This window comes from Heliangelus exortis, chromosome 2 (genome assembly GCF_036169615.1).
Source record: "Heliangelus exortis chromosome 2, bHelExo1.hap1, whole genome shotgun sequence".
NCBI classification, from domain to species: domain Eukaryota; kingdom Metazoa; phylum Chordata; class Aves; order Apodiformes; family Trochilidae; genus Heliangelus; species Heliangelus exortis.
In genome coordinates this window covers 65,504,107-65,530,101 of record NC_092423.1, presented here as the reverse complement: position 1 = coordinate 65,530,101, position 25,995 = coordinate 65,504,107, and the positions used below count along the sequence as shown (strand labels likewise).

General features: G+C 36.5%; 1 protein-coding gene across 1 annotated transcript; it reads right to left on the bottom strand.

Moving 5' to 3' along the window:
* SLC35B3 (solute carrier family 35 member B3) lies at positions 1 to 22,146 on the bottom strand. The gene is made up of 10 exons (XM_071736475.1): positions 21,831 to 22,146; positions 17,372 to 17,644; positions 16,004 to 16,125; positions 13,957 to 14,111; positions 12,913 to 13,020; positions 9,129 to 9,226; positions 7,553 to 7,645; positions 7,035 to 7,146; positions 2,403 to 2,472; positions 1 to 1,301 (listed from the first exon to the last, which is right to left on the bottom strand). Exons 1-10 carry the CDS (start codon positions 21,984 to 21,986, stop codon positions 1,151 to 1,153), a joined length of 1,338 nt encoding a protein of 445 aa, XP_071592576.1. The 5' UTR covers positions 21,987 to 22,146; the 3' UTR covers positions 1 to 1,150.
* Positions 22,147 to 25,995: the final 3,849 nt, after the last annotated feature.

Here is a 25,995-nt window from a genome sequence, read left to right as displayed (position 1 = left end):
TGAACTGTAAGGTGACCAGTATTTTTAAGTGCTATTGTTAAATATACAACATGAAAGAGATGGCAAGCGATTAAAAAGTGAGTTAAATATCAAAGAGAGATAAATGGACTTAGTCTTCCTCAATAAAGGATGAAAATGACTGGCTGGTAGTACATTGTCTCCTCCTGTCATTAAGTAAAGAAAATTGAAATCTGTACTCTAATCCTCTTAAGTTCATCACAGGATAAAGACTGACAAAATATGCATTCCAAATACTCTAGTAGATTCTATTACTCTGTACTCCAACACTGAAAATGAAGAGTTTGATGTCACTAATTTAGAGTTTCTTTACACAAGTATGATATGAAGGATCTCAGGCCTCTAAGAATTTTATATTTCACCACAGAATAAGCAAATAAGAGCTTCCTGGCACCACTGTTACAATCATGACTTTTTCATTCTATGTTCTCACCCCATCCAGGCTGAAAAGCCCACTTCCCCCTTCAAAACCCACAAGTGTTGACTGTAAAAAATCAATCTCATTATTGTTACGTGCAAGCAATAATAAAAAAGAGTAACACCATAAAATTTTCATAAAAATTTCAATTATTACAATAAATACCAAGTTCCGTGATGATCTAATCAATAACTTAAAAAAAAACCCAATGTTTTTATTTAAAATGAAAAAAAAAATGACAACATACCATATTCCAAACCTTCCACACCTTTAAAATTGGTATTTGGTCAACTGATTGCTGATTAGGTTCCATTAAATGTTAATACAGTATTACATTTAAATCACCCCACCTAGACAATTAACAAAGAACCACTCAGATCAAAGAACTGATCTCAGATTAGCCACGTGGCCAATATTAAAATGCCCAAATTAGTCTCCTACTGTGTCCCACTTGGAGCGCAGCTTCTCGGCGCTTTGCCAGGAGCCGCTGTCCTTCATTGCCTGACGCGCCACCTGCCAATGGCCTACGCCTCACGATGAGTTCAAGTGCTCTGAAGAAAGGGCTCACAAAAATGTGCATTTTTTAGCAACCTGCAAGCACACAATATGCCTTCAGCTCCTTTGGTTTTATTGATGTTCCCTTTGGAAAGTGAATCAGTTGAAATCTGTTCCCAAAAAACAATGTCTTGGTCTGGACAAGGCATAAACCACTGTCTATACAGTTTGTGACAACGTCCTTGTTTTTCTTTCTTCCACACTTTTTTTCCAAAGACCATGAAGTGAAGGCAGTTTGATTTTATCCATGTTCTTACTGTAAACATTAAGAAATATACCAAGGACAACCAGTAAGCCTGACCACACGTACCTAAAGGGGAAGGAGAGGAGGGGAAAAAAATGTTACCATTAGTACTTTATCTGTGGTAATTACATACCAATATATGTGGATTAAATACAGACAAAGCCCCTGCATCAAGGAGAGAAGAGTATAAAGAAAAAAACCCAAACAACCACGAATTAGTGGACTCAGAAAAATTTTGTTTGAATCTTTCATGTTACCATCCTTCCATGTTTCCTTAGCCATCATGACTGGAAAGCTTAGTAAGGCACATTTATAGGTAAATAATAACTAAAGAGTATCTACCATTCTCACACGAATAAAATAGTCCTGAGAGGTTTAAGCATGTTTTTCCTTCTTACAGTTATGACAGCAATACTCTCTACTATTGGTCCAAAATTTGTTCTCACTCAGTGCCTTATATCATACCTCTCAATGTAAGAACATTTTTGTTTCATCTCTCCATTATTTTAAGCCTCAAGTTTTTAAACAGAAGTAAATTTCATTTGAGCACTTGGCTGTAACCTTTGCTCTTAAATCTCAAATAAATTTATAAGTAGCAATATAATTAAATACTATCTTGATTCAAAACAGAAGCAATTAAGATCAATGTGGCAAGTTAAGTTTAATTTTCAATATAAGCTCTTCCTTGAAATTCAAAATAGGGAAGAAACTCAAGCTCAAAAATCTTACAATCTAAAGTATCAATATAAGCTTGCAGTTATTTAAAAGAGCTAGCTAAGAACTCAAATCAGAACTTGGAAAAGGGGAAACAATACCATAATGGAGAAAATGCCTTATTTTAGCCAAATCGCCTTTCACACAGAAATTACATAACTAATTTAAGTATCATAAGTGCTAGATATTCTGCTAGATTTTTCTTTAGGAAAAAACAAACCAAAACAAAAGCCAACAAACAGAATAGCTTGTCTTTAGAAAAATGGAAATTATTTTCTCTACCATGATTAGCATCAACAAGCTAGTCAATATTTACAGGAGCTTTCCAACATTTGTAGAAGATTAGAAACCAAATGCATTAAAGACTGAATATGATTAATTACTTTTGCTATATGTTCGTAACATAATATTTTATAAAATACATAAATCCCATTTGTAACTATAAATACTTACTGGAATGTGAATGGTTTTGCAAAGAACAAAAAAGAAAGCACAATGCTCATTGCTTTTCTTCCGGTTGTTACTGAGGAGGAAAACAAATATTTATTGCTTTAAGAAGTCAGTTGCAGCAAAAGGATACAACATAGTCTGCAATATTAGTAGACATACAACTTCATGACATAATTAAGTGTTTAGCTAAAACAATGATCATTTTTGGTGCAAACACAGACTGCAGATGCCCTGCCCAGCACAAAATAGCACCAGAACCATCTGCTACTTGAAACAAGTACATTGCCCACTGAAGTTTCATCTTCAGTTACAGTATCTGCAGCAGAGAAACTTGCAGAACAAGACTTGCTACTTAGTAAGTTAATGATAACCAATTCACAATATACCAGTTCACAGTATCTGAAAACAACAAATGATCCCTGCAAAGAACTGATGATATCATCTAATTTGTTAAAGCATAAAGAACTGATATCACTACCTGAGTACCTTATTGCAGGAAAGCACAGGAAGAAGTATTATGTATCCTATATAACAATGAAGAGGAGTAGATGTAAAGCAACACTTCTGGAACACCCAGTAATTTTTTCCTGAAAAATATGTTTCTCAGAGCCTTTCAGATGCATGAGGTAATAATTCGAGTCACTTCTGGTGAAAGTGTCTATCAAAGCTGCCCAAACCAAGCCATAGAGCAACACTGACTGCTCTGTGGAATGCAGCTGTAGTCATTTCAGGTTAAGGGTCCACAGACACCTCCTACATTCTGTACTGGTATTTATGGGCTGAGTATGAACCAAGGTCTGATCCCCAAAACACAGCAAATACCAGATTACTAGACTAGGAAATGCAGAGAAAATAGGACTAGTGTTTAAATCCTAAAGCCTTTTGCCATTTCCACATCATGTAATTACAGTTCTGTGGGGTTTCTGGATTTATTTTTAAGAGAACTCAGGTCAGCATCTTGTTGTTCTTTTAAAGTTAATGGAAATTAACAGTGTAGAGAAATAGAATTCTTGTTGGAAACCTAACAGACCAAGAATGTCTGACTTCAACAATTATGCATTAGGAAGTTTTTGTCAAAACCATTAAGAGACCTATTTCTACATGTGACCATACCACTAAAAGAATCAAGGTAGTAAGAAGAGCTGAGAACAAAATCCACTTATGAACACAGAAGGAAGCTATCTGTTAGGGTTACTCAAAACTTCACTACTGTTCTAACAATCAGTTGAGCAATTTTAATGAATTTTCTATGAAAAAGAACACAGTGTTGCTAGCAAGTTGTGTACTTGGAAAGTTATAATTTATCCCTGAAACAAAATCAAACAATGAATACAAACTATAGAAAATGTTTTTTAAAAAGTAACGATGCAGCCAGGTGTACAAGTTTAGCTATGAAGGTTAAGGGCCTGAGAAGGTGCCATACAATAGTGCAGGCTTCCCTTTTAGGACAGACCCCAGTAAAACTGTCTGTACCTGAAGACTGTAACATAATGTCAAAAGGAACCAATGACCACTGATGCATTTTCACACACTCTTAGGACTAGTAAAGCAAGTTTCATTCCAGCCCTTCTCTACAAACAAGTATTTACTTACAAGAATATTCTTTAGCAGAAGAAACAGCTTTTAACGGCAACAATCTCAACTTTTCAGTAACAATTTTCTTTACAATTTAAGAAATTTATGCACCTCAAATAAAATGATTTTCTATTACATTAAAAATTAAAGGAGAATGAAAAAGGAAAATTGAGTTTTAATTAGAAAACAGTTTACAGATGAATAATTTAAAAAATGGTTAAATTACTTCAGTTTTTCTAATTAGGATTATTTCTGCTCTTTCAAATCAGTTATTAATTAAAATATTTATGTAACCATTTCCTTGTAAATTAAGTGCCTTTTCTTCATTTTCCCAGTTAAGTCTGATAATTTCTCATTCTGCTAATAGAAATACAATTTTCATTAAACTCTTTCACCCCAATCCCCTCCAAGAAGGGGGAAGGTGGGTGGGGGGGGTGGGAGGGACAGTAATGAATGTGGTGTTCTTCCAAGGCACAATAAACATTTTCAGATTGCTACAGGCAAGACGGAAAGGGCTCAAATGTTAGGATTGTCAAGGTCAGGTATAAGACAACCTGAGAAGGATTTGTTATTCCACATAATTTTGAAACATTTTTAGCACAGTAAGGCTTTTTTTTTTTTTTTTTTTTTTTTTTCCTTTTTTGAAAGAGATATTTTAATACATGAACCAACACCCAATTTCCAGTCAGGAAGTGCACTGAACTTTGTTAAAAAAAAAATAACCATGAAATAGAAGTGCTGCAGAGGTAACAATGAATAGGTATTTTCCTCTCCACTACTGTGAATAAAGTAGAGCATGACCTGACAGAAAACAGCTTTTAGCAACAGAGGGAAGAAAAGAAAGTAGCATCTTGCTACATCTTCCCCCCACAGGCCCTTGTGACTCATGTTTGCAGTTTGAACAAAAAGTAACCCAAGGAATGCACAAACCTGGTGTAACTGATCTTGACAGACTACTGTGATGAAAACATAAGTGATAGAAGAAGCTAGATAAACCATGAGTGATTTTTGAAAAATACACTGAAGTTAAATTTTAAATTTGGAAGCAACAGTTTTCTACAGACAAAAAATTTTACAGTCTAAAGCAGTTTCATAAAGTAAAGAGTAATAATTTTAGGAACAGCCTGAAAACAGGTGTATAGGAAGATGCTGAAAAATGATCAAGTGTCAAGGCTTTTCCTTTACTGTCATTAAATACATGAAAAATGTTAACATGATGATTATCTACTCTTAAAATGACCAACAAGGTCATTTCCCTTATTCTAACAGCTGAGGATATTCTGATTTGTAAACACTTAAGTCCCTTGACTCTTTTACAAACTTGTAATGATACAGGCCAAAAGCATTCCCTTGTAATGCAGTTATGTCATTTGGCTGTAGCTAGCTTCTCCACACTTGGGTAACACCACATACTGAAATATGCCATGGCCTCACAGAGACAGATAAAAGCCACAATGAACTAGTACAAGTAAGTTCTGAGCCACAGAACTGTTTCTGTTTCTGTTGCATCTGATTAGCAGTTCCTTTGATTTAGTAATTTATTATACTGCTTCTTCCATTAAGGATCTCAGGCAAAGTATCAGTAAGGTCTGAATGCACTTCCTTCCCTGAAGCCTTCCACACAGAATATGTGTAGTTTCAATACATGGCATTGTTTCTAAGGCACATATCAGCCAATGCATTAGTAAAGACCAAGAATAACCAGATGACATAATTTGCCAGAACAGTGCTGAGATTCATTGTGCTCAGTGGCTTCCTCATTCATAGACAGCCAGATAATTTCAGCTAGCAGGATTTCAGTCTCTCCACATGATTTTTTTCAGATGACTTACCACTCAACATGAAGAGCATGTGCAACTGCATATGGGTAAGAGTCAACTCTGAGTATCTGCTAAGGTTGAAAATACAAAATTCTTGTGACTCTCTCTTGTATCACATCTCCCTTTTCCTTATCCATCTGGATACATAACCAGAGCGTTTAAGTGCAGATAAGTCTGATTTGCGTTTTTTGCTAGGAAATGATTACATTATTAGGTGAGAACACTTTTATCACAGAAACTTTTTATTTGTGTGTAACCTATCACAGGAGCAGACAAGATGGCATTTGGTGACTTCCTTAGCCTGGAGAGGATTCTACTAACTTTTGCCATACTTTGGAGACTTATTTGTTCTACATTCAAGTGTGGCTAGCAAACACACCAGTGAGTGGCCCAAATCTTTCCAACATACTACTGATGACTATTCTTTATATTTTTTTCTTCTGACATGGTTGATACAGCCATTTGTTGTCCTAAGCATTTAAGAGAAAAGATGAAAATATGACTTGCTTCCAATTCTATGGGACAATTGCCTTGGAAGGATAGAAGATATCAAAGATTAGACAGATTCTGATTCTGTCATTAACATTAGGCTTGTACCTGTCCTGTGAATTCACAGTTGGAATTTAGAAATAATACAGCAGCTGTTATACTGCCCGTCAGAAGTTTGTTTAGTTCAAATCATGATGTCCAAAACTAATACACTCTTTGTTTCCTTCAGTTTAATACAAAGAACTGAGGGGACCATCAGAAAAGTCAGAATTTGTTCTAGATGATTTTGTTATGAACTGGAGTGTACATTGCTGCAGAAGAATTCCACTGAGAATGTATGGACATTTAGAAGCCTTGGGAGAGTTCTTCACAATGTTTCTAGCAATACCATTTGTAGGAAATCTGTGCTTTGAGACTGTAACATTGCCTACTATGCCTTACTGGAACACCCTTTCCATTTTAATTCCTCTGTTGAGAACAGTGTTGTTTCTGAATTAAAACATAGCAAAGGCTGTGCACAAGATTACTTAAAAGGCTCTTCAAGGTTGAAACTGTGGCATGGAAAGAACCAGGATGCCCTCAAACATATACTGCTAGTGAGGATCCATGCTACACAAACCAAGATCAGTGATCACAAAGAACAGAAAAACGGCCAGAGCAAAAATAGTTCTCAAAAGCTCTGTCCTAAATAATAGAATAAATTAATTTGAGTTTTGATACCAAATGCAGTAAAGATATAATTTCTTCATACCTGTTACAGCCAGAAGGGCACCAAAGATTTTAATCAAAGCTAGAACAAAGGATATGCCAAAATACCCAGTCAGAGAGAAAAGGAATGCATAACCGTAAGTCTGAACTGGATGCTGCAACAACAACAAAAAAAGCCTGTTAGTAAATTGTAATATAAACCCTGAGGTATTGCAAAATGACATAAAACTACAGACTTTAATCAACTGCTTGAGCAATAATAAGCTGTTCAACAATGCATTCATGCAAAGATCCTTATTTAGGTTTAGTTAATTAATGGAAAACTAATAATGAAATTATAAGCTCATAAATCTGGTTCTGTGATTTTGTTTTGGTTTTTAAAATATTTCTCTATTTTATACATCAAAACCTGTAACAACTTGCTTAGTGTATGGATTATAAAATTTAAACAGTTTACACGATGAAAATATAACTGTGAGAAGTGGTGAGATTTTCTGAATGATACAGAGCAATATTTTCCAATTAGGTTCTTCATAGAAAAACAGAAATCTTTACACCTACCTTTGAGCAAAACGTTACTGCAGGGCTTAATCCACTAGTGCATGTTAATCCAAATAAAATATATACAAAACCTATTGAATAGGAATACAAAACCTAGAATAGTTAAAGAGAAAATAATTATGAGGTGACACTATGCGGAAGGGCTAAATAAAATGCTTTCAAATGCTTGATCCTATTAAAATATCTTCAGCTTCTTAGAGCTGAATTTGCAACGTTTTAAGATATTTTTACTAGGGTTTCTTGAAGAGCTGATGTACAGTGAAAACTGAATAAGTATAGTAACCGAATAATTTCTTCTACTGACAACTACCTAAAAAGTTCTATAAGCTAGTCAGTTAATAATATCCTGATGTCAATGCTGATTGTGGTATTCAAATTCAGAAATTCATAGCCTAAATAAAACTTCACACAGCTATATAATTTGATAGTTTGAATAGTATGTTAAAAGTATTTGGGTTTTTGCTACTTATCCTGCACAGTAAAGATCCATATTACATTAAATGGGCAAAGGGTAGCACATAATCACCATGAACTGCCACACATGTCATGGAAGTTTCATCTCTGTCACTTCAGTTCCCAACCATGGCACACCTGCATTATGGCTACAGGATACAAGATTTTCAGATATGACTTAGTTCAGTACTCAGAACAGACTACACTCAGCAAAGAGGCAAGCTATTAATTTTGTCTGTGCCTTTAATTAGTTCATATCTTCATATAGCAACAGAAGAATCTTCATCCTGTCCTTTCCCACATAAAGGCAACAGCAGAAGCTGTAACAGCCCATCCGTACATCCTCCCATACAGTGGAAGGCATTCAGCTGTTTGGACAATATTTAGGGGCCTTTTCTTATGGAAGAGGGAGACACTGAACAGAATTATTCTGCACATTACTAACCAGAACACACTGATCTACTACACTTTCAAAATTCAGTGCCAATTACAGGACTACTTCTTTTGACACAGGTTTCATTATTGTTTTCTTGTTATGCTATCTCAACTATTTGCAAAAATGTAGCTATTAAGAATTGATAACAATGCAACAGAACATTTATCACTGATCTACAATAAAGGAGGATGAATATACATTTCAAGAGCAGAACTACATTCCAACTCATAAAAAAAAATTACCTGATCTTCAGAGTTCTTATTTTACAGGGGTCAACAAGACAAAAGTTAGTTTCTAGTTCTTCATTTGCCTCTGCATCCAGCTTTTCTCCTGAACTACCTAAGGACTGTATTTTTGACAACTAGGCATGAGCACTACATTGCTAGTTCCTTGTTACACAGTGTGATACAAGTCACTTCTGTCGCATCACACACAAGGCAAAATCATGTATAGCCTTTCAGAGCAGTGGTTACTATTTCAGCCACAAGACATTTTTTCTCTTTTAATAATTGCTAATCCAGGGTAAGTTCCAAATTCAGCAATGAAAGAGATGCTGTGGATGACAAGAATAGTACAGCAAGAGCTCTTCTTTATGTATGGAAAAGCAAATAAAGTTTCATGTTTTGTCACTGTATGCCTTGTCTAAGATAAGACATGTTATTTTAGAAATGCAAATCTGGTATTTACCATTTCTGAATTAGAACCATTGTGCAACTTCATAGCTTTTTCCTGTACATTTCCTATAACTGCATCTGCGCAGAGGGCAAGGGATATTATGACCACACCTAGTGTAGAAATAAACAAACAAAAACACACTCAGAATGTTGATCAGTAAAGCACAGTGATGAAAACCACTCTACTTACTCTCAAATAAAAAATAGAAAAATAGCTTTTCTAGTAGCAAGGGTAAAAGAATGTCCACCACATTTACTTAGGTATTTTTAATCAAGATAAATAACCACAGAACATACTCTTGAGTAGTTAATCCTAGATTATTTTTTCCAGATGAAGGCAAATAGAAATTTTAGATGTAACTCTAAAACAAATGCAACACAGTTCACAATGGAAATCTTTCATTACTGAAATATTATTTTAAAAAAACTACAGTTCAGGTACAAACCTCATGATTTTAGATTACCATACTTGTTCACCACAAAGTCACTATACCCTTAATAATTTTATAAGATTTCCAATAACAAAAATTAATAACTCTTAATCCATGAGAGTCACAATTAACTTCCCAACCTCCAAATTTCAGTTCTTTCATATTATTTAACTATGCACACAGGTTGAAATGTTGCTTATTATAAGTATATAACATTACAAAAGATAACAGCCATCAGGATTACATTTACTCTCTTCTAGTCTTGGTTCCTTAAAACACTGCAAGTGTCAGGGAAGAATGAGAAGTGAAAGACTAGAAACTAGCAGTGTTATATTTCATAAGCATTATGTTCTTACTGTCCATGGTCTCAAAAAAAAGGCATTCTGATGGACCAGTTGGAGTACGAGGTCTTGACAGAGAAAAAAAAAATAAATATCCCAGCTTCTAGGATTTTAAAAATTGAAATATTCAACATTTTCAACATCAAAGCAGTTTAAGGTGGCATCTCCTTGCCAAACTTCTGTAAGTATGGGAACTTCCAAACCAGCAGTTATAGTTTGGTAATGAGTCCAGTAATATCACATGGGATGTAATCCATGAATAAAAATGGTCGGAAGAACTGGTCCTAAATTAGTTCTGAATTAAATTAAAACTTATGGTCTTACACCAACACCACATTAAGGGGTATTTTATGCTATTAACGTGGTGCTTGAAATCTTTAAAATACTAACACTTCTAATACATTTCTAAGTTATTGGATATTTCCATAAATTCCTAGACAATGAATTCTCTCACATCCAAATCTTCCCCCAAGATATATTAGAGTTGTTTGGACTTTACCTGCCTATTAAGGCCACTTCAAAACTCCATATTTTAGAAGTCTGCCACAAGATTAGAAGACAGAGTAGAGCTAGCTAAACAAGTAATATTACTGTAACAACAGTGAAGCTACTGACAAAACACCTCAGAATGCAAAAGACTAAACTGCACCTGTACAAACAGTCTAGAGTGGGGGAATTTACATGCAATTGATATTTTTACTGTGTCTTCACTGAAAACAGTCAATTTCCACTCGCACCAGTAATGTCAGAAATGAGCAAATTTCTAGAGAAACAATGTTTCAAGACTCTCTCCACCTGCACACCCTTCCCTTCTGCGTTCTCTTTCAAAAGTGCTGGATCTATTATTCACATCTATTTTTGATATCTACCACTACCTCTACAATCTGATAATGTTAGGAGATGCTTTGAGCTGTTAAGTAGTCCTCTTCCTTAGTCACAAGTATGTACCTGTTCTGGCAGAATAGGGTTTCTCTTCTTGGCTGACCTCTTTCATGTGTAAACAAAATCTGGTAAATTCCTTTTTTGCACCAGCAATACTGAGATTAGATTTCAATAGTGAGGAGGGGAAGGGAAAAAAAAAAAAAAAAAAAAAGGACTTGTAAAATTGTTCATCCAGGTAGTATTTTATGTCTGGTCATGCTCCATTTTTAGTATTTGCATCAAACAAAGATTAAAGGTTTTGTTTTACTCCACAGCATAGTTTTGCTCTCTTATATTTAAATGTAAACAGCTTTGTTCTTAACAAGTTAGCAATAGTTCTATGAAATCAAGCTAGAATCATACCAGTTTGCATGGAAACAGTTTTACATAAATATGTGCAAATCACTGGAATGAACTCAGAAATTAATAGGACAGATAAAACTTTAAGTTTACAAAGCAGTAATTCTGAAGTTTAACACTTAATTTGCTGCTTATATTTTTTAAAGTATTAATAACTTTAAATGTTCTGTTATTTCTATGAAGATACCCTATGAATATACAAAATTAAATTCTTAATTTCCACTTTCAGTTCTTATTCTGTAATTTACATCAAGAAAAGTGTGCTTATTCAAAAGAATATGCCAATTTGCAGAGTGAGCAAAGTTTATAGGAATTCTTTTTACTAGTTTCAGTCTTCAGCAGATCTGTATTTCTGAAACACCAAAAGTCCATGTTTCTTGAAGGAAAGGACCACATTCTCAGAATGTGATTAGGAGAATATTCCATCACCTTCCTAAGGGATGATACAGACTTCTGATTTCTAGTCCTATATTCTACTTTCACAAAACTAACTTCCTCCAAATGGTAGTACTCTAAGCTTCAATACATACAGACCTGCTTGACACATTAAAAATAAATTAGCAATGAAAAACAATCCTCTTTATAAAATTTTGTATCTTGTGTTTTGCAGATCTTTTGAGGGCATCATTACTTTGCTACATTTGCTGCACTTTACCCTATCCCATTAAATTAAACTTTCCAAATATTTCAGAATTAAGTCACAGCACGTGTTTAAAACAACTTAAATTTTAAAAAATGATTGATGAGTATGTAAACCCATTAGAAGCTATAGTCAGAAACAGTTGTAATGGAAACATATCTATAAATCAGAAACACTAGAATATAATTACATGCATACCAATGTCATGCTGTACTCAAAATATGAATTTTTTCAAGTAGCCACCCAGTTACAGCACACATAAACACATTAAATGCACAGCAGGTTATGTAATGGAGATTTTTGTGATTTCTTCTAATACTAGTAGCACTAAGATTACATTAAAAGGCATCAGAATTAATTTATGAGCAAGGCAAAAGATATACAGATTAGACAACATCAGAAACTTATCGTTACTAACACTAGATGAAATAATACTCTGTGAGGAAAAAAAGTATTTTCCTAAAAAAAAAAATAAATTAGTTATTCTTTTAAAGAACAAACTTTCTAAATCAGTGTCTCCACTATTAAAAAATAAAGGTTTCACAATGAACATCTGACATAATGGTTGCTGTAACTCATCTCAGAATTTCAAAACAACACACTAGAAGTTGAATATTCAATTTTAATCCAAACAATGGCCAAGTAAATAACCAATTCTCCCTTGCCTTTTGAGAAAGAAATTTCTAAACCCATGCAGGTTAACACCTTTTCTTTGCTTTTGACCTTACACAGTATAGGAAAGGTAGAATCTGGGCACTCCAACTAAGAACTACAGCAAATCTGAGTGAGACCATCTATTAATATGAACGTTATCCTTCCTTTATTTTAACATATCCACTGGGAAAGATTTCTTGAGAAAAATCATGAGACATTTCAACCTAAAGGGTTGCATTTCCAAAAATGCTAGGAACCTAAAAACTAACACTTAGAATTAAGAACTTCTCTGCCATAGATATAGTTCTAGTTGAGCCTCTGCTCTATGAAACCTGCATGTTTTCTATGATACCCGAAGACACTCCATCAAGAAATCTCAGAACTTTTATAGAATGCTTATTGTAGAGAAAAAGAAACATTTTGTTAAATGCTAAAATAGAGTATCTTTACCTGTCAAGTTGAAATTTGGTGCAACTGTGCTGTCAGCTAAAGTAAACCATATTAATCCAAGACTCATGCAAAGGGCAGCAGACACATCTGCAATATTGTAACGTTTTCCTACAAAAGCAACACAAACAACATGAATGGGCTTGTTAGCACTATCATTTCATGTTTATCCTCTTGGTAGGCGAGAAGGCAAAATAAAAACTATTTCAGTTATATTCTTTTACTTAAGAGTAATTCTCTGGTCTTTCACAACTGGAACTATCTTCTTCTACAACAGCAGTTCCTAAAACGGAGTAGGATCTTAAAAGATAATATTTGACTCTTGGGACCAGTTTTAGTTTTACTGCAAAGGACATAAAGCACGTTCTCTCTGATGAAGCAACACAGGGCAGTTTTAAGATTTTTTCCCTTAAGCATGACATTTTAGTCACCTTTATTGATGAGAGACAAACCATTCTCAAAAACTTGTGTACTTTTAGAACCCTACGCTGTGTTTTAGTTAGGGAGAGATGGGATGTGAAGAAGGGTAAAAAGAGAATAGGGAAATGAAAAGGCAGTAGCTGGTGTATCTTGTTTAGAATAAAATATACCCTTCCCAGAAGCTGTAAATTCAGTATAAGCTTCCAAGGGAACCTTTTCAAACAGAAAATGTTAACTGATTTTCTTTAAAAAATACTAATAAAAAAATAAAATCACAGCTTCTCAGAATACAATGATACTACAACAGAATACAGACTTTCACAAAACTTTAAGGGAATACTAGTCTCTCTGCAATACACTAAAATAAAATGACTCCTAGTAAAATGTTATTGCTGTGCATGCCTGTACCTATGTAAACTTCCTCTGAAAGTACAGCTTTATATTGCAACTAGAAGGCCAGAATTAACTGCAAAACCATAAATATATCATTATAGATTCTAGGAAAAATGCTACCTGCCACTCTCTACCCAAGAACCTCAGTGGAATTTAACAATGTACAGGCTTCTATATATGACTGCCTCCCAAAGAAACAACAATAAAAAATTCTTATAGCAAACTAACACTTACCTTGTATAAAAACCCCACCTATCATAACTGGAATCAGCTTACAGCACTTGAAGATGACTTGAGTAGGGTAATTCAGATATCCTAAAGAAGTATTTGACAAACCCATAGTTCCCACTGTTAAAAACGCTATTATCATGTAGGTTTTGCCAGGAATTCTACAAAATATAAACATATGAATCTTGGTATTACAGACTCATCTAGAGGAGATTTAGCTTGGAAAATGTAGATAAAGGAATACGTTTGTAACTCAGCTCCACCACCATTCTCACTGAATTCCATTCCATAGTAATAATTTGAAAACACATATAAACGACTGATTTCAAAATTAATTTCTTTCAATTACTGCTAGTAAACAGCATTCAAATACAAGGAAATAAAAACTTCTTGGCTCACGAAGCATTCAAGCAGTAATTCTTTAACCTGCTCTGAGAGGGTGTATTATTTACAAAAGAATTAAGACAAAGGCTTCAAGTTATTTGCCAAAGGAAACACAGAAGGTTGGTATACTAATATATCCTGAATCACAGTTCTGTCGAGGTCACTCTGTCCATTTTTTTTGTGATGTTTTCACACGAACATTGACATGTTTAGAGTGAAGTTGAAAAAAGTACTCTTGCTTTATATAACTCAGCAGAACTATGTGAGTGAGAAGTCTGGATATCATGGACAGAGTTGCTTGTTGAACATTTTTAGATGCATTGCTTGCAATTTGATGAAATCATTACCTGACAACAGATAATTTTTAGCAATCACTGTGTTGACTTTTGAGATCTTTTACAGTTATTGTTGTGCACATATTCAGCTTTTTATCCATACTCAGAGTCACATGAAGCAACATCAGATGTCTTGCTGGAACCCTCTTAACCATAACTCATGTGATACGGGCATACTCTGAGGCATGCAAGAAAAATTTTAAATTTAAGAAACAGAGAATTCAGCACAAAAAAAGTAAACAGATGTTCTACTGTCTTCTATAAAGATCCCTAGGTTATAGAAAATATGTGAAATGTAAAATATATTTAAGATCTATTTTTCCAACAAAACTCATTTACAAGGTCATGCATTAACAACTATATGGTAATCAAAACCTAACTGAACAACAGAACATCCAAAAGATAGCCAAGCAATATTTTATCTGATGCATCTCAGAAAGTCAGATACATTGAAATATAAGTTGTTGGTGTTCAAAATAAAAAGAATAATTTATCAAAGTTATGTTGTTTGGCTATAAAAGAATTCTTTCACCTAGAACCAGTGTATGCTAAAATCAGCCAAGGCTGACTAAGGTAAGGAAAACTAGTTATGCTCAACCAGGATATAATGATTTAAGGGAAGTCTAAAATTCATATACACCATGACAGCCTCCATTCAAGCTTCCAGAAGGTCTCAATGCGCAGTCTGCAGAAGCTGAAGTGAGGTGGGAAGTCAAGGAATGGCCACACTGAATCAGACTGAATTATCCCATAGATATAGGACTCAAGACAGCAGAATCTCTTTGGTCAATTGCAGAGAAAACACAGTGTAATTTACGAGGGGGTGCTATGAGTACTCACTTAAAATGAAAAATGCTAAACCTAAGTGCATCCTTGGAAGCAAACCTACACAGCCACATGGCAAACAGGAAAGATTCCTGACTCTCTACAAGATGCATGGTGTGTCAGACAAACCTCTTGGCGTGGAGGTGCCAAGTTTTGAGGAAGATGTGTTCAGCGAGAGCTGGATTCAATTGCTGTGAAGTGCAGCAGCCCTTTTCTAGATGTGAAAATCCCAAACACCACACAAGTCAGTCTGTCTCAGATAACTTTATAGATAGGATATTCTGTGAAAGTGGGACAAAATTACTACAGTGGTTACCATGATATACTTACAGGTCTGAAATCTAAATGGGTGTTTATAAAACATTTTCTAATATTGTGCAGTAAATTCACATGATCTTTACTACAAGGCTGCTACCAATGCCTCATAGTATTTACATCTCAACAATGGAAGTTAAATTTACCATAAATATAAAATGCTTATAATGCAAAATAATTCAAAAACCACATACCTTCTCCTTTTGTCTTGAATCAACTGCAATTCTATTAGTCCAAAGATCGAATAAAATCCAAATTGTACTAAAGTGAGGTACCAACCAAAAGGTTTAAAACCTTCCACTGAAAATATCAGTTCCTATAAAAACAAAAAACCCACCAAGGTCACATATATAGAGAAAAATATTAAATCAAAACAAAATCATCAGATTTTTATTTATTTACTTATAAATCTAGCCTTTGCAGCTGGTGGTTGATAACTAGAATTTACCTGCCGTATGTAACTTCCAAAAGTATTGAAAAAGATAGTCTAGATTCTCCAAAATGCAATGAGAAAATTTACTGCCAACATAAATCCATTGAAATTAATGGATCAATTCGTCATGGATACACATTTGATCCATTAATATTAATCTGAAATTATAGATGGTTTTCTGTCTGCTTTTCAGTTGGTTTCAGTTCATTTACTTCACTAAACTGCTTTTATCCAGAATTTACAAATGGCACACAATAAATTAAAGTCCCTCTTTACTGCTAATTTTGATCTCTTAGGAATGTACACCTAATACTTTGAGTATTTAATAGCACTTGTAAGCTCATAATTTTGCAGGGCAATTTGTACAGAAAAAATACAGGCACTGCAGGAAGAATGATGCAGATGTGTCAGTTTTAGAAACAAAAGGGTGGCTACTATTTTACTTTTTGAGATTCTGCTTTCAATTACCAATAACCTAATCTAACTCTTTGGAAGTAACTTTAACAAACTTCCCATCTGTTTTTGAAAGTTGAATTGAAAACATGATGATTTTTAATTATTAACTTTTTAAATCCCTGCTTTACTGAGAAGGCTTACTGAAATTAAAAAATCTAAAAATGGAGCTGCTGCAGAAAAAAATAGATTAGAAGGAAGAGCATTAACATTATGCTTAACAATCATAGTAGGAGTTTCAGGTCTGTCCTGAAGGGACAGCAGAGAAAACAGACTACTATTATTGTATGGCACTCGGGGAACTCAGAGATCTAAAGGTTGCAACACCAATAAAGACTTACATGTCAGTTGGTATGGTTCTACGATTTGTTTGCTTTCAGAATTATGAAGTCACATTTTAAAAATACACATTCAACACAATACTGAAAGGTGCATCTTGCACATACAGGTAAAAGATCAAGTTATGAAAGTGAAACTGAACTAAAGCTTGTACCCAGATAAATTACAAAGGAATCATATTACACAATTACTGACTGCTGTTGCCATTCTCTAAGCCTGACTTTGCAATCAATACCTATTTTAAACATAGATCTATAAATATTAAAATACATCTTATTATGCTATTGGAAAAAAGGGTAGGAGGCATTGCTCTAAGACACAATTTAACAGCATTTACCTGTAAATATCCATAGATGAGATAAAACATAAAAACTCCAGAAACGCAGATGAAAAACTGAGTGGGTTTGTTAAATCTGCTCAGATTCATGCCAAGAACGACAACATCATCTACTGATTTGATATGAGGAGACATAGTTTGAGATTTGGAAGGTACACTGATGGAAACATATTTTCTGGATGAAGTGAATTTCAGATCCATGATTCCTAGTTCGCTGCATTCGGTGCTCTTGTTATCTTCTTTCTGCTCTTCTGTGTGTCCTCGGTCTGGAAGCTGAAAGAAATGTTAAAGTCAGGTAAGACATAATATATAGCCTTTCAACAGTAAGAGTAAAAAAATGCCACATTTATATGGAAAATACAAAGGTGTAAGAGTTTTGTTGGATTGGTTTTATTCTCAAAATTTATTTAACTTTTTGGATGTCCAAGGTTAACATCAGTTACTATCAGAAACAAACACTTTATCAAAGCACTTTTGCTTCATGTGGGAAGTAGTTTTCCTATAATCTCAAATAAACAAAGAAAATCCTGAAACACCAGCAAAAGAAAACCCACTTCAATTTCACAATAGCTCAAACTAGCCCCTTTATACGCCAATACTCAGAGGAGTTAGCTTTGGGGAGAGAAATAATCCCCAATCATCAAATCCCAATGAAAGAACTAGTATTAAAACACTGCAGTTCTGTCTGCTTTACTTCCTTTTCACAGTGAAATACATCAGATCAGTTTGCTACATGGGAAGCCCTGCTAAAGCTACAGATTTGAGCCTATTATTGGTTACAATCAGTGAACTGGAGGAGGTTATCCCCTAACTCTCACATTTATTCACTATTTCTCACAAACTCCCGAGGAACAGAAAATGAAGACGGAAACAAGAAGATTAAGAAGCTAATCTCAGAAATTATGTTGGTTATCTGATAAGGTCTATGGTACAGTCAGCCCTTTAATATTAACCACATGTATCCATCTCTACATGTAACAGCAAACAAAATTGGCTAACTGAAGCCTGGTGAAGGAATTTAGCAGCTTAATAGTTTGACAGGCAACTAATTCTTTTCTCCAGCTCAGCACAGTATATTTGAAGCTTTTTTTTTTTCTTTTCTCTTTTCAGCCTCAAGATAAACACTGGTCTGTTGGTTGTCCCAAGATTTTCAAGTGTAGGTCATCACCTGTCTCATTAGCAGTCCATAATTAAACTGTCTCAACTATTTAGTGGTTTGTTTTCCCCAGCTCAAAAATACTTCCCCTCATCATATGTATGACAAACGCTTTTCCCACTGTTTTTAAATGGAAAAATGTGCTAGAATATAAAAGATAGATCATGCAATAAATGCAGTAATTGGTACACTTCATTGGTAACTATTTGGTAATTTATTACAAAATATAAGAAATAACAAGTTCAGCTGAAAAAGTAATGGTTAGTATTAAACTTGCAATGTGGCTATGCTTCCTTTTATGATACAATCCAGTATCAGTCTGGAACAAAATTCCTATTAAAGTTATGAAAGAACAGCCTGGGGACTATAGTAAGAGTTCAGAGACTTAAATAACTATCTGCGTTTAAATTCAGAGCTCTTCAGTTAAAAAACCAAAGCAAGGTAGAAAGTTTACTCTTGTGGATTGTTAGTTAATCCCGTAATGAGGTGGCCATGAAAAATGGAAGAAGTAGACTCTTCAGTAAAAACAGAAAAGTACCAATGTCCTGCAACGAGGCATTATTGAGCCTTCATCAGAGTCAAAGAAAAGATTTGAAAAATGCTGAAAAGAAAACTGACTGATTTCAATAAAAGTATCAGAGGGATTACCACTGAGGAGGAAAGAGTTCTAAGGACAGCAGCATGAGAGCAAATGGGCATGAAGCAATCATGAACAAACTTTGCTAGATGTTACCTTTTCTTCTATAGGATACCAATATCCTGTATCTATATCTATCCTATCTGTATCTATCCTATCCCATATCTATATCTTAGAGCAGCCTAGCAATGAATGAAGAAACAACTGAACAGTTTTTAAGGTAAAGGTTATGAAAGCAATTACGTTAAGACTGGGTGTGATGACTGAGCAGCCCCCCTTCATCCTGTGCTTATAGCATTTCACCATTATGGAAAGCAGAGTAAAGGTACCTCTAGCAGGCATTTGGTGAGCCTTACTTGGTCATTAGATCATGCTATAAATTACTCTTCTCTCTAGAAAAATTGCATGCAAAGTTAGGACTCCAAAGTTCAAAGAGCAAATCACCATAAAGGAAAGACTTTGTATTTAAAAATTTCCCTATTGATGACATTTTAGCTAAGTTCATGAGCAAACTGTATAATGAATTGCTTTCCATGTACATTTCACACTCTGACCTCTAATTTAGATATTATTTGTGTAATGCCCACCTTACAGTCAGAAGTAGAGGGGAAAATTCTATGATTCTATGAATAAACAGCAACAAGTGTATTTAGGTATTGGGTCTGACAGGGACAGAGTTAATTTTCCCCACAGCAGTTTGTAGGGTGACGTGTTTTATATTTGTAATCAAAACTATGCTGATAACACACGTTTTTGCTACTGCTGAGCAGAGCTTGCAGAGCAACAAGGCCTTTTCTGTTTCTCTACTTCCCCTCAGTGAACAGACTGGGGTGTGTGCAGGAGTGTGGGAGGAGATAAAACCAGACAGATGACCCAAACTAACCAGAGATATTACATGCTATAAAGCATCTTGCTCAGCCATAGAAAGAAGAGGGGGGTGGGGGGGACTAGGGAGGTGAGCCACCTTTTGCTCAGGAACTGGGCATGGGTGTATCTGTGGGAGGAGTGACTGCCTTAACATCATTGGTTTAGTTTTCTGTTTCTTTTTCCACTTTTCCTCCACTTCATTAGCAATTTTTATATCAGCCTGTAAGTTTTCCTGGTTTTACTTCCCTTTCCCTCTTCCCCCATGCCTCTGGGAGGGGAAAAAGCAGCAAGCAGCTGTGTAGTGCTTACCTGCCTTCAGGCATTAAAGCACACCACAACTAACACAATTTTTCCAGTTTTCAACTATTTATATTCTAAATATTTCCTCAGGAACATCATCAGATTTTACAGTTTGTCCATTTAGTTTCTGGCAGATTATTGAGTCTACCACCAAAGTAGCAAGAAACAACACTGATAGCTCTAGTCATGCCCAGGGCTATCCATAAGATGATGCACAGTAATTGTTTTTTCTCTAGTATGTTCTAAAGGGAACAAAAAATTTACCATGTTCGAAAAACGTTTCAAAAAACATTATTTATAAGTGAAGAAACTCTAAGTGTATTTGAAACACTCTCCACCAAGTAATTTTATTATCAACAGTGACAGAAGTCTTCTGAAGCCCACTGTGAATTCTCAAACTGTTATTTTACAAAGTATCAAAAATATTGTTCATCCTTCTCCCACCAAAATCCCCCCAGCAACTGATTTACTTTTTGAACATGCAGAAAATGTGTTTTATGAAGAGTCAAGTGGCTTATGAGCTGTCCTCACACGTGTAAAATAGCATATTCCCCAGTTTCCTTAAATCAGACTTTTTGCTCATTCCTCTTTAAAAGAAAAGTCCCACACAGCACAAGATTTTAACCTAGCAGACAAGTAAAATAGATAATTACACAAAAAAGAGCAAGTTACACAAAATGAGCACGTAACTAGGAAAGCAAAATTTCTTTGCTGTACAAGAAGTTAATAATTTTTACAAAGCATAGAAAAAAAAAAAAAAACACTATTAAGGAGCTGGGGCTTTTTTATTTAATGCTGTACAACATCCGTTAAAAATGCCATTTTGGCAGAACGTAGCATCTCTATATTCTCAGAAAAATCACGTGCATGAGCCACACAAAGTATATTCCACGCTGGCCCTGGCCAAGATCCATATCCTTTGGAGCCAATTCCACAAGTGCTCGGTGGCAGGGCAGCAGCTGGCACCGTAACTGGGATGCTCCGGGCTACAGGGACACACGTGTTGGAAACTCGAGCAAATCTTTGGCTTCATCGTACCTGTCTCTGCTCGGGAAGCAGAAGCGGGAAGGCGGACAGGGACCCGCACGATCGCTTGAAGTTCATGGCCACTTGCCGGCGCCCAGCTCTCTTGCCAGCCTTCAGGGGCTGGCCCATACCACGCCCTAAGGCCAGGACAGACGTGGCTCTGCCCGAGCACCTGCCAGCTGCCTGGGGCAGGGCCGGGACCGAGGCTCCTAAGTACCGAGAGGCCTCCACTCCTCGCCGCTCCTCTCACGGAAAGGAACGTCTCGCCGCTTACGGGCCCCTAAGGCTCAGCGCCGCGGGACACCGCCTCCTCCGGCCACACAAAACCCTCCCGGCCACCCAGACCCAGCCTCCTGCTGCCCCTAACTGGCCCCCCGCGCTCCTCACCGTGGTGCCCACGGCCCACTGTGGCCGGGTGACACTTCCCAGAAAGCGACCCCGGTGCGTGGGGGACGGGCGGCCCCACCCCGTACCTGTGTGGCGGGGGAGGAGGGGCGCGGCGGCAGCACCCCACCGTCCTCCTCGGCCAATCGTCCTCCTCCGCCCGTCCCGTTCGCTGCCTCCCGGCCTCGCTCGCCGCCGGAAGTGGCGGCGAAAATGCCCGGGGCCGGAGGGAGCATCGAGCGCATCGAGAATGCTCCTCTCGCTCGGCGTTCCGCTATTTCGGCCTGAGGCGGGTTGCGACGCTCTCCAACTCTCGCCTCACCTCCGCTGGGGGAGGGACCTGACTTTTTAGGAACCGCCCACGGGTGGTGGCTGGGGCGTTACTGAGATGGAGTGGGGGCGGGACAAGAGAAGACGGGTCTGGATGGGTCTCAGCGGCGGGTCTCGACGGGTTTCGCCATAGGTCCATCAACGTTGGTGTGCAGAGGATAACTCCGCTACGCGCTCTGTTCCGCTGGAAGTTAACCAGGGCTCCCGATTGCCCGGTGTGGAGAACGTATCCCAGGCGGCAGAAGCCGGGGTTCCCCCCCCGGCTCCGGGTGCGCTGCGGGGGCTCTCCCCTCCTGCCCCTGCGGAGGGGGTGGGCAGCGGGCGGCGGTGGTTTGGTGAGAGTGGAAGGGGGCGCCTCGGGGCGTCCTCGCGCCCAACCGCCACCCTCGAGCCCAACCGCCGCCCTCGTGCCCCCGGGGCAGGTGTGTCCTCCTCGTCCCGGTGCCGGTAGCCGGGGTTTCAGTCAGGCGCTGCCCGGGGTCGGCAGCTTGCGGGAGAGCTCTGGGGGAAACCCCCGGAGAACGGGGCTGAGTTTCGCTCCTGGCGGTTACGTCGGAGTAGTCTGGGAATCCTTGACGAGGAGTTTAGCGCCAGGGTTTGGCTGACGAGTGCTCCGCTGTTCTAATGGGTGGGGTTAATCGCAACGCGTGGAGCTGCCGCCTTCATAAAAGTCACCAAAAGAGCGGCTCTTGGCGTCTTTGCACGTGAGACTGCAGGAAGAAAATAATAAAAATATTTAATGATGACAAGCGGGAAGGTAGATGAGAGCAATAACCGCAAAATGCAAAGAGAACATAATGGCCAAAATAATCAGGTAAAAAGCTTTAAAGAAAGGCAGCTAAAAGCTTTTTTTTTTTTTTTTTTTTTTTTTTTTCTAAAATATTAGATGTAACTTGAAAATACATAAAATATAGGTTTTAATCATGTTAGGCTATAAAATGGAAATGCTGGGTTTCTAGTAGCTGCAGAAATATTTAACATTTGGACATAAATATATATCTATAGTCCTGTAGCATTAGGGAAAAATGAGCTTTTATGCCTCCAGTGTTTTAGGAGTTTTCCATTTTCCAATGCTACTCTAGTAAATCATTATGTATTACGGACAGGAGCAACAAGTGCACCATCAATTAAAAGCATATTTTTGAGGATATTAAGTGACAGACACAAAAAAGAAGGTGTGTGTTTGAGGCTGATTTTAAAAATCCACAAATCTTAAGAGGTTCCAGTGTTTCTTGGCTTGGGTTTTGTCTATCTGCGTTGAGGGATTTCACATTTAGCAAACAACTGGGCTTTTTGCAACAGTAGAGATGATGCTTTTCACTGCCTTTATGATTGAAATAATTACCCCAATATCTGAAATAAATAAATCCAAGTTTGCACCTGGTCATCTGGGATCTTCTGCAAAGAATTCTCTAGAATGTCATCTGTACTGAACTTTACAATTACCAATATAGGGTTTTTTTCAGCTACCACAAAGTAAATAGTATGTATCCAAAGTGGAGTGCAAGCCTCCCAACTTCTTGAAGTTTGAAGGCAATTAAAACAAAACAAAACAATTCAGGAGGCAAGTTTTGGCATAGAATGTGCCTGAATGACTCAGTGGAAGCAGGCAGATAGGAGGAAACATCAAGCCATACCCCTAAGTGTGATTGACCGGGTAACATGTAGCTTGAATGAAAAACATGGGGGAATGGGTATCTTGACTAGGAAGAGCATTGAAGAGAGACATACTGGTAAATGTAATTCTGATATTTCCTAGTGTCTGAGGCTTTGCAGTCTTGTTGCTGTCTTATGGTGACTTTATTATTATTTACTTATTTATTTATGGAAAGGCTCTTTGTTAAGGGCATGCATTTTGCCTTTTGCAGTGTATTTTTCTATTTCTGTTATCCATATTCCATCATTCAACCTGGAGAAAGCATAGAGCAGGGTATGTGATGAGGAATGTTCTCTTTAAATAAAGCAGAAGAATGAACGATGAGTAGGATGTTTATTATTGATCTCGCAGATGTTTTTGTAGTCTGCAATATGAACACGTATGGATTACTGGTAAAGCTGGAAAGCAAATTACATTTTCTTTTATCGTTTTTAAAAATGAAGTTAGGGCTTATGAAAGGTACTGGATTCAGGCTCTGGGGACTTAACTCCTCTATTTATCCAGGAAACAGATATTGTACATCACAAGCAGAGGCAGTGGAAGTATTAAACATCTCAAAGTTCTCATGCTCCCTGTCTGTACTTCTTGAACAACTCAAAGTGCCAAAAGGGAAGCTTAGTCTGTGCACAAACTCAGGTCTTTGTCTTTCTTCTGGAACACATAAGTGAAGATACAGGATAGTGCTATTTACTCTGTAATTTTATTGACAAGATCAGTACAACCTAATTTAGAAATGCCAGCTTCATATTAGGTTTTATTGTCTTTGGCATCTAGCCTGGATTGTTTTCCAGCTCTTCATAAATCTGAGTGTCCCTAATTTTTCAACTGCAAAGTTATAAGCCTGTATCCAGGCCCTATATAGTAGGTTGGGACGTAACCAGAAAAAAAATATTATGCATTTCTTTGTGGAAGGGAACACAAGTATGTAATATTTTCAAGAGATGCACATCTTGCTTCTTGTGAGTAGACTAGGAACAGTAATAGCTTTGTGTGGTAGCATATGTTCTTATTAAGAATTTAAAGCATAAAAAAAAATCCTATGCATGGAAAAATAAAACTAATTAACTACTACAGATGAGTTTACCATGAAACATACAAATAGATATACAATTAATGACACAAGCATCCACAAAAATTTTTATTAATGAAGAAAAATGGTGTTGCTTTTTTTTTGTGCTTTTTTTGTGCTTTTCAAGTTTTTTTTCAAAAACTTGAACTTACCTCTCAGAGCTGTGTGGTTTTTTAGATTTGTAAAAATAATTTTAGAATCTGCGATGTAGACTAAAACCATATATGCAAATGAGGCTGCAGTTTGGGAGTTTATTTAATCTCATTTATTGGTTTATTATCTTTACCAAAAATAATGGGCTATGACAAGCAAAGCATTTGCTTTTTCTATGCTATTTGCTTTAGGGTTTTTGTTCAAGACAACTAAGTAAGTATTTTGGTTAGATAAAAGTGCATTTTGGCTGCCATAAGTTGTAGAAACCTTGCAAATTGTTTGAGAAAAAGAGGATAGGCTTTTTTTCTCTGTAGTATAGGGGAGAGGAGTGGAAAAGCAATAGTTCTTCTGTTGCAAGCTACTGATATATAATGGGGCTACTGATGAAATAATATCATATATTTTATAGTAAGATTGTTCCTGATAGCTCTGTGCAGGTTTTTGTTGCTGTTACTCTGAGATGCTGTGGAATGACAACAAAATAAATAAGGCAGATGGAGAAGAAAGACTTGGTTGGCTGTTTGCTAGGAATATTTTTTTAATTCAGGAATAAGTGCCCACCAAAACTGGAGGTATCACAATATCAGTTGTGCATTAAGTTAAAAAGTTAAAGTTAAAAAAGTGCATAGTTTACCTTAAAATGTATGCTATTTAGGTTTCTATAAATGTTTTTGGAATCCTGTCCTATAATCTTCTGTACTTGAATTCCAGCTGTAATGATTTTTCTTAGCCTAATTTTTAAAACCTTTTCTAATGTATTCCTTGTACTCTATTGCGTTTTACTGTCTCAGAAACTAAATTGCAGTTTTAATCGTAACAAAAAGCTCTGTGATTATAAAATACCCAGTTTGAAATGTGTGATACATCACTTTATATTCAAGGGAAAGCTATTTTATCTAGAATTATAAAGTTAAAATAATGTTCTGCCTCTGACATTACAAAGTACTGTAATACTGATTTTTAAATTTTTAAATTGTACTTAAACTGTGGAACATATGACAGATAATCGATCAAATGTTGATAACTGTCTATATGCAACTTCATT

Excerpts from the sequence above, each read along its gene's own strand:
- SLC35B3 (XM_071736475.1), bottom strand. The coding sequence starts at position 21,986 with ATGCGCTCGATGCTCCCTCCGGCCCCGGGCATTTTCGCCGCCACTTCC. Across the intron at positions 16,126-17,371 it reads TCATCTATGGATATTTACAG|GAACTGATATTTTCAGTGGA; the intron begins GTAAATGCTGTT and ends TTGTTTTTATAG. Across the intron at positions 9,227-12,912 it reads ACCAAATTTCAACTTGACAG|GTGTGGTCATAATATCCCTT; the intron begins GTAAAGATACTC and ends TTTCTACACTAG.